At 36.6% G+C, this 10,246-nt stretch overlaps 1 protein-coding gene across 1 annotated transcript in view; it reads right to left on the bottom strand.

Annotated features, from left to right (window-relative positions):
* LOC107560355 (potassium voltage-gated channel subfamily H member 2-like) overlaps positions 1–10,246 on the bottom strand; it is an 81,362-nt gene that overhangs the window by 1,813 nt on the left and 69,303 nt on the right. The window contains exons 3-6 of the mRNA XM_016244504.1: positions 6,669–7,103; positions 4,629–5,028; positions 2,262–2,465; positions 1,076–1,321 (exon numbers count right to left, since the gene is read on the bottom strand). Of these exons, the coding sequence (XP_016099990.1) occupies positions 1,076–1,321; positions 2,262–2,465; positions 4,629–5,028; positions 6,669–7,103 (1,285 nt within the window). The remainder of the gene's footprint in view (positions 1–1,075; positions 1,322–2,261; positions 2,466–4,628; positions 5,029–6,668; positions 7,104–10,246) is intronic.

Genomic DNA, 10,246 nt, shown 5'->3' on the forward strand with positions numbered 1-10,246 from the left:
ATTTATCAATGTTTATACATTTTAATACTTCGCTTTTAGGCATTATATATATATACCTCCCTTTTGTCTGTTTTTATTAATTAGATTAACTGATTGATTCAGCTGTGATTTATTTATTTCTAAACTATTTTTATGATATATACAGGACAGGAGAACAGTGTACCTGCAATTTTACTTACGCATGCTTGTGCATTTTAATGCTTTACTTTTATGCATTAAATTATTCATATTTAATTATATATATATATATATATTTTTTATCATTACCCCCTCAATTTTTTTTAAACATTTTTAAACATGTATTTATTTATATTATGATCTTTTTAATGATGCCTATAGGACGGGGGAAAAAACTAAAATACAATAAATACTATACACTAAATCAATACTTAAAATAAATAATAAAAATATTTTGGTATGACTGCACAAGACTTGGACTGTGGTATATGAGTGATATGAACAATTTATTTATTTTGTATCCGTTTTGGAGTTTGACAGTCACTAGACACTAGACAGTCACTGACTTTCATCTTTCTCTGTCTAGCTTGTACTTATTTGAACAATGCTTGAACTTGGTATGACGAGCACTTCCAGTGTCTGTTTGCCTCTTAAGATGAATCGCTTGATGTATTCCCCAACTGTAAGTCACGTTGGATATAAGCATCTGCTACATGAATAAATGTAAATGTATTCATTGGATGCTTTCAAAGAACAGCAGCGATGTTCTGCTAAACATCTGCTTTTGTTTTCCACAGAAGAAATGCAGTCATGCAGGAAAGTCATGAGGGTGAGTAAATGATTTTTGGTTGAATTATTCTTTGAAGCGTGTGCGTTCAGAGTTACACAATTTTACAGAAGACTTCCTGTAGGTGGCACTAAAGGATAAACACAGAATCGGTCAAACTGACCTTACAGTAAACTTTGCTGCATTCAAACCGGAAATACAGCTTGAATGACTTAAATGGGGTGCATCCTGGAAAACTGATCCTAGATCCTTAAAAATAAGTGTTGTATGTAGTATAAAAGATCTTGGATTTTACAAAACGTCACCATCACTGAAATAAGTCACACCTACCTAAGATGGCCACCACTACATCTCCACGTAAGATCTCGATGGAGCCGCGGGAGATGAAGTAGATCGCGGTCAGGACGTCTCCGGCGTGCACCAGCGTGTCTCCCGGCGGGGCGTGTGTGGTCTTGAACTTCATGGCCAGCGCTCGCAGACACCCTTTACTAGAGCCCTTGAACGCTTTACAGTTCTGCAGGAGAGTCCGGTTCAGATGCAGACAGATATCGGCCTGCAGACACTCTGGGAAACGTGCTGGAAACCGATATATATTTTATTTTTCAGGATACTTTGATGATTAGAAAGTTCAAAAGAACAGCATTTATGCCATTTGCGTAGCCTCATGGGATCTGCAGTCTCATAAAACAAATGAAGGACACAAAATCTTACTTTTTTGTAGTACTTTGTTGTCTTTAAATCAACATTTTAATGTAGTGATTCATTTCAGAGCTGAGTGGTTCAGTAAAGAATTTTTCGAAAAATTCATTTCACTCAGCAGCACAGCAATCATAACGGCTCTGACTGTCCAATCAGAACGCTCCACTGCTCCTTAATGAGAGGAGCTGACGGCTGGAGGTGGACGCTCATTTGTTTTCTTTACTTCAATGCGTTATCTCATTAAACTCTGCATTTGGGGCTGGTAATAGTAGAGGATGTGCTGGTGAGGACAGTTGCTAAATGAACTCATTATTTATAATACACACATGTAATCCAGCTCACAGATCACTTTAAAGGTGATGCATGTGAGTTTGTTAGCGTTAAAAGAATAGTTCACCCAAACGTGAAAATGTGCTGGAAATGTGCTCACTCTCAGGCCATCAAAGATTAGGATGAGTTTGTTTCTTCATCAGGTTTGTAGAAATGTAGCATTGCATCAGTGTCTCACTGCAAGTGAATGGGTGCCGTCAGAATGAGAGTCCAAACAGCAGATAAAAACATCACAATAATCCACAAGTAATCTACACCACTCCAGTCCTGTGCTGTGGATTACTTGTGGATTATTGTGATGTTTTTATCAGCTGTTTGGACTCTCATTCTGACGGCACCCATTCACTTGCAGTGAGACACTGATGCAATGCTACATTTCTCCAAATCTGATGAAGAAACAAACTCATCTACATCTGGGATAGCCTGAGGGTGAGCACATTTCCAGCAAAAATTTCCATTTTTGGTTGATGTAAGGCAGCAGGTGGACTCACGGCGTTCATGTCGATGCCGTTGGTGTAGGACCAGGCGTGCTGGAAATATTCCTCCAGTCTCTGGCGCAGCGGGTTGGGAATCTGATGGAAGCGGATGAACTCTCTCACCCGCAGCATCTGAGTGTGATAACGAGCCGTTCCGGAGTACAGCCGCTGGATGATGGCTGACACGTTCCCGAAGATACTGGCGTACATGAGCGCTGAACAGGAACAGGAAGGGCAAGGTTAAAAATAGCATCCTGATGAAGCACTATACAGGTACATGCTTCACACTTTACTGTGTGACATCGGCTTAGATCAGCGCCTGTTTCCTCGCTGGCGGACAAGACTATTATGCTGTTAACAAGCACTTTTCTGTGCGGTTATAAACATCTCACAGCATACAAAAAATGAGCTTAGACCTACAATGTAAAAATTAGTTTTCCAAGTTGTCAATATAAAGATTATTGGAGTATGTTTTACAAGAAAATAGTATTTAAGTACTTGAACATTTCTTACTTGCTGTTTCTTTGTAATTAATTTAGAAATTTACTAGAACTTTCTGTTGCAAAAAAATAAATATTGAAGTATGTTTTACAAGAAAAGAAACTAAAATATCACCTGGGCCTGATTTTTTCACACTCACGAATGAAATAAAGCTATTATATGCAGTAAAACACAAAAGAAATACGATTGAGCAAATGAGGCTTTTTGCAGTCCTTCAGCTGTTAAATGTTGAATATTGAGCGTTTGATCTCTACAGTCTGCTGACTTCAGCTGTTGAATGTAATGAACAATCTTGTATCAGATTGAAGAAGTCGTGTTGATTTTCTCCTTTCGCCCTCTTCCGAAATGTAATTCTGCAGCGCCGATGATAAATGCTTCTACCGGCCATAAAAATGGAAATTACTTCATGGTTATTGAGGTCTAATATATGTGCGGCAGTGATATTATTCAAGTGCCAATTCATCATTCATTGCTGCGATCAGGACCTACAAAAATGAGCTATCAGGATGATTTGTTCAACAAAAATTAAAAAGGGAGGATGTTTCATCAGCATGTTGATCATAAAGTGCACAATAAAAAAATCTCTTTAGAGAACAAACACATGCATCTCAAATGAAGATTTCATCTGAACTACAAGACATTCAGGATGAAGATCAACACTCAGACGAGCTTTAAGGGGCCAGTTATGCTTACTTTGTATTCTCTGGATCTATTTACTTAATTAAAAATACACAAAATGCAATTTATACACACAATGACGTCCGTACATGCGCCGATGATAAATGCTTCTACCGGCCATAAAAATGGAAATTACTTCATGGTTATTGAGGTCTAATATATGTGCGGCAGTGATATTAACGTGCCAATTCATCATTAATTGCTGCGATCAGGACCTACAAAAATGAGCTATCAGGATGATTTGTTCAGCAAAAATTAAAAAGGGAGGATGTTTCATCAGCATGTTGATCATAAAGTGCACAATAAAAAAATCTCTTTAGAGAACAAACACATGCATCTCAAATGAAGATTTCATCTGAACTACAAGACATTCAGGATGAAGATCAACACTCAGACGAGCTTTAAGGGGCCAGTTATGCTTACTTTGTATTCTCTGGATCTATTTAGTTAATTAAAAATACACAAAATGCAATTTATACACACAATGACGTCCGTACATCTCTTTTATGATGAATGTTTTCAATGTCTAGAACAAAGTTCATTGTCATCAGATCATAACAGAGAGAAAAAAGGCTCATTTATTATATTATTATTTTAGTATTATAGTTTCGATTTTAAAGTTTTTGTCATTTTTATATTATTAATATTATTATTTTTTTTTTTTAATATGTGTATGTTATTAAGTATATTTCTGTTTTGGTTTTTAGTATTTTATTACATTAATTTAAACTAATTGAAAATGAGAAATGTTGCCTGAAAATTAAATATTTGAAATAAAATATTTATTTCAGTTAATAATTAACATTTATTTGATTATTTATTATATTATTATTATTTAAAGGAATTAGTTTTGTAATAACACACACACACACACATATACTGTATATATATAAACCAAACAAGAAGGAAGTAATTTTGTTTAAAATTCTTTAAAAAATAAGTTAAATACGTCACTATTCAAATATTTATATAAAACATTTTTATAATGTAGTTTAACATAAACTTTCACTATATATATATTGGAATGATAACAAACAAAATTCAAATATGTTATACAAAATCTTAGCCAAGTCATTAGAAACAAACATTAATACAAATATTATATTTCTACAAATTTTTAAACTGGATTTTTAAAAACTCTACCATCGTCTTGGACCTCTAAACTTACGGCTGACTCTTAAGCAGCGAAACATACTCACATCCAATCAGCATGACACAGATGGAGAAGATCTTCTCGGAGTTGGTGTTGGGCGACACGTTCCCGAAGCCCACGCTGGTCAGGCTGCTGAAGGTGAAGTATAAAGCGGTCACGTATTTGTCCTTGATGCTGGGTCCCGATCCCCTGATGCTGCTGTTGTGTGGTTTGCCCAGATCCACGCCGAGCGCATGCAGCCAGCCGATGGAGCGGTTCTGCTCCACGTTCCCGATGGCGAACCAGATACAGGCCAGCCAATGAGCGATCAGAGCGAACGTGCACATCAGCAGAAAGAGGACGGCCGCGCCGTACTCAGAGTAACGGTCCAGTTTACGCGCCACGCGGACGAGACGTAAAAGACGCGCCGTCTTGAGCAGGCCGATGAGGGTGGTCTGTTGAGTTGGCTAAAATAAAATAAAATAAAGAAAAAAAATAACAGATTTATAACGGGATTTATGCAGGTTTCTGATACCAAGTAATATCATTTTAAAGGGACAGTTCACCCAAAAAAGAAAATGCTGTCATGAATCTTTTTCCATACTATTGAAGTCAATGGCTACTGTCAACTGTTTGGTTACCAACTTTCTTCAAAATATCTTCTTTTTTGTTCAACAGAAGAAAGAAACTCATACAGGTTTGGAACAACTTGCGAATTAAATGACAGGATTTTCATTTTTGGGTGAACTGTCCCTTTAAGAAACACAATAATGTCTTGCATTAGCAACACTTTGACGTTTGACAATACAACTTCCAACCGATCTCCTTTACTTTTTAATTCATTTTACTTTTAGCTTAGTGCTTGAATATCTCTGTTCACAACCACTTGAATATGGAAATAACTTTTACTGCACCTTATACTCTAAAAAATGCTGTTGTTTCAACCCAACTTTGGGTCAAATATGGACTAACCCAACTTTTGGGTTAAAAATGTAATTTAAAAATGTAACCCAACAGCTGGGTTAGTCTATATTTGACCCAAAGTTGGGTTGAAGCAACTCAGCATTTTTATGATTACAGTGCAAAAAAATAATGTCTCGTCTTGTTTTCCCAGTGCAAATGTCTAAAGATTCTTAAATCAAGATACATTTAACTTAAGAAGCAAAATTATATAAGTCTATTTAAATTTTAATTTATCAAAATGAAGTGAGTTATGACTAAAAAAGAACAAATATCTGCCAATGAGGTAATTTAATTCAAAGGGAAATCAATTTTTATTCTCCACCGACAGATGTTTGTTCTTGTTTTAAGCATAAACTTATTTAATTCTGTTCTGTTTCTCAGAAAACAAGACTTCATATGTTCATTGTGCATCTCAAGTAAATGCATTTAAGGATGTTAAATCAAGAAAAAAGGGAAAATATTCATTTTTAGCAATGTATGCAACATTTAATGCCACGACTTCATGTCCATATGGCCTCTGAATGTTCTCTGAATCTCTTCAGTGTTTGACAATACAACTTCCAACAGATCTTCATGACTTTTGAATTCATTTGAACTAAATAAATAAATAACTTAAAAGACTTAAATAACTTCTACTGTAGCTTCTGATCCCTCTACAAACAAGTGATGATCTTCCTTTGTATTTTTGTCTTGTTCTCCAGTGAAAATGTCTAAAGATGTTTAAAACCAGATGCATTTACTTGAGAATAAAAATGATAAGATAACTCTTGTTTAATAAATAACTGATGAATCTCAAGTAAATGTATCCTGATTTAAGGATGTTTCGATATTTGCATTGGAAAACAACAAAAATCTAAGTATTCATTTGCAAAATGTAATGTCATGACTTCATGAATTAAAAACTTTCTGCTCTGATTTAAGGCCTTAATTTGTGGAAACATGAATTAAAACTTTTGAAGACCTGCAGAAAACATACTGTACATTACATTTATTCGTTTAGCAGACACTTTTATTCTAAGTGTGAAATGAGGATATAAAAGAGGTGCGAGGCAAGCAATTTATCATAAGACCTGACAGCACATGCAGTAGAAAATGGCAAGTGTAAAAGATAAATGAGTACACAAGAGCTGGAGCACAGATTCACCTCTGTACTCATCTCCTCCCCGGTGCGGTCTATGAGCAGGTCGAAGGGAATGGCGGCCACCATGTCGATGAGGAACCAGCCTTTGAAGTAATGCACGGCGATGCGCAGCGGGTGGCTGACCACCTCGTCGTTGGCGTTGACGTAGGTGGTGCGGAAGTTGATGATGATGTCGATGATGAACATGATGTCCACCATGAGGTCCACCACGTTGAGCGGGCTGCAGGAGTAGCTGCAGTTCTGCCCGGAGCTGTCCTCGTCTCCGTCGAGCAGGAAGGCGGCGGAGTACGGCGTGAGGATGGCCGTGTAGATCACCAGCAGCAGGATCAGCCAGTCCCACACCGCCTTGAACGGGCTGTAGTGCAGCACTGTCCACCTGTGGATGCGCGGCGTCTGGAGCTTGTACTCCGGCAGAACGTCAGCGCCCAGCGACAGCACCTGCAGGGAAGACAGAGACCAGAGCGGCTGCTTAAACAGAAAGTGACGTGACAAAAAAGTGACGTGACATGTGGCCATACTAGGAATTAGTGCTCTGCATTTAACCCATCCAAAAGTGCACACACACAGCAGTGAACACACACCCGGAGCAGTGGGCAGACATTTATGCTGCAGCGCCCGGGGAGCAGTTGCTCAAGGGCACCTCAGTCGTGGTATTGAAGGTGTGAGAGACCGCTGTACATTCACTCCCCCCACCTACAGTCCCTGCCGGTACAAGACTCGAACCCGCAACCTTTGGGTTGCGAGTCCGACTCTCTAACCATTAGGCCACGACTTCCCCAGGAAAGCATTTCCAAGCCGCTCGTGTTTGAAAACCGTTCACTGGATCGGCATCGGCAGGCAGAAGAATGTCGACGACAGTGAAGAAATTCAGGAAGAAATATATGCAATAAATGTGTTTTCTTTTTTCTTTCCACAAGCCACTAGCATTTGATATTGCTTTGGCATAGTCAGCATTTTCTCATCATCTAAAAATGAATGAAAACACAACAAATTATTGTGGGGAAAAAAAAAATAATCAAAACACAATGAGGAACTAAAAGGTTTTTGGCTGATTCTGGCCACATAAATAAATGTGCAATAATATATTCAACATATTATACAAATAAATATACAAATAATCATTAAAAATTACAAAAAATGGCATTACATAAAATAACAAAATTCTAATATTATATATATATATATATATATATATATATATATACAGTGGGTACGGAAAGTATTCAGACCCCCTTAAATTTTTCACTCTTTGTTATATATATTATTTCAGCTAGCTGCCAAGGAAACATTTCTTATTTTCATATAGAAATTAATGTAATCAATTGTTGGAATACAGTACAGTCTTGAAATGGTTTTCTTATGATTCAGATTTCACTCCAAACAAGTTTGATAACAGATTTAAATTGTGGTCAAATAAAGGAATGACTTATTTTTGCAGCATCATTGAGAAAGGTGACATTTTAAGCTTTCAGTTATTAAAGACATTTTTTTTTCTAGAAAATAAAGATTTTTACAGACACCTTCAAGTTCCACATTATTATGATCAAAAATCAAAAGGAAAACTAGAAGATTATCTGAACCCATTGATAGACTTACTTGAGAAGGCACATGCATCAGGTATTAGATATAAGATAGTTAAGTCTCAGATATACAAGTGTATACACTCCACAACTCTATCAAAGAGAAATGGATGACAGAGAGTGAAACGATCTTTACTGATGAAGAGTGGTCATCTATATGGAAATGAACTAGCTCATTAAATTTGAAGGAATATTGTTGGAAAAATATAGAAACAGATATAGAAACAGCAGATAATAAATACCTGATGGCTGTGCTTTTGGCAGCCAGTAAGAAAGCAATCACACGTAAATGGTTAAAACAAGAGAGACAGAAAGAATTTCTATGTATCAGAAAGAAGGTCTGATTTTGCTGCTATAAATAAGTAGAAGATGATTAATGTATGGATATACGTATATAATTTATGCTTATGTGTGTGTACATATACATACTCTGTTTAGTGTCTACATATATACTGAAAGTCATTTGAGTCTGGATGGAACTGAATTAGGACACATTTTATAACCCTGGATGTATATAGTTACCCTTTTTGCGTTTTTTTATTTTACTTTAATTGTTGTACTTTGATACAATTTAACAAATTTTGAGTATAATTTATATTTAAAACATATTAGGTAATTATACATGTCATTATACATGTATAAGCGTGTTTTAAACATGCTTATACATGTTTAAAACACATTAGGTAATTATACACTCACTCACTCACTCACTCACTCACTCACTCACTCACACTCACTCACTCACTCACTCACTCACTCACTCACACACACACACACACACACACACACACACACACACACACACACACACACTTAAATAATAATATAAAAAATGACAACAACACAATAAATTTACTAAAACTTTAACATTAAAATAAAAACAGAAAATGTAAAAACTAACTCAAAATGTTAATAAAAACTCTAATAGCATCTCAATGATACTAACATAATAACACAACAAATAATAAAACACACACAACATGTATAACAAGGATTATAAGATTTTAATGCACACAGTGGATGTAATATTGTAGTAATATTGTGAAATATTATTAGGAAATTGAGCAGTAGCACACTAGTGAGGGAGGGTGAATTGACACAAGTGCACTGTGTTGGTGTGCGAGAGGAGCTGACCTCTGCTGATGGGTTTATATAAAGCGCTTGTGCTGCTGTCGGTGAAACTCACGACGGATGTTTCTCTGCCGTCTGCGTGAGTCCAACACTTTATGTTTCGATGCACAAATGAACACTGCTGTGTGTTTACGTTTACGTAAAGCTTAATTTGAGTAAACGTAATTTGAGACGGAGGCTCATGCTCTGAAAGTATTCTCTCTGTCAAAGACGCTCAGCTGTTTTACTGCTATATGAATTATTGCACACACAGACAACCAGACCATTCATATGCTTGTTATGCAAAATGACATGATATATACAAGAATGTTTCTTAATAATTCACACTGACAAGAAAGAGACTGATTTAAACAAATAATCAGAAAGCAGCACAAGATCTCATCAGTCAGTGTCAGATGTAAGGTCCGCGCACCTGGCCCAAGGAAGGTATCCAGTGGCGGATGAAGGTCTCTTGCGTGTTCGGTCTTTTCAGCGCGCAGAGTTATTCAATTTAGGTTTAACTCAATCTGACTCCATTTTAGTATCTGAATTCTAATTTAGGTTGAAAGGCACATTGGTTGTTTGTCGGTCTCTGATTATTCTTACATTCGATTATTCTAATTAACTCTTTACTTTGTATTTTTTCTCGTTCACTAGGAATCTATGTCGTTTTAGGATGCCTCACGCCGGCCGCTATGCGTGGGCTCCACGATCACAAACTCGCCATTCTAATCCTTATTCAGAGGTTTGTGGCTAATCTGTTTAGCCCCCTACAGCTACCCATGTAATATTCCGACATTAATCAGCGGTTCTTATTAATTCTGAAATTATATACATGGTTACCGTAACTGAGTACAACTTAAACTAAGGTCAAGCGGTTAGTCAGAAACC

This window comes from Sinocyclocheilus grahami, unplaced genomic scaffold, assembly GCF_001515645.1.
Source record: "Sinocyclocheilus grahami isolate Dianchi unplaced genomic scaffold, SAMN03320097.WGS_v1.1 scaffold721.1, whole genome shotgun sequence".
Lineage (NCBI taxonomy): Eukaryota > Metazoa > Chordata > Actinopteri > Cypriniformes > Cyprinidae > Sinocyclocheilus > Sinocyclocheilus grahami.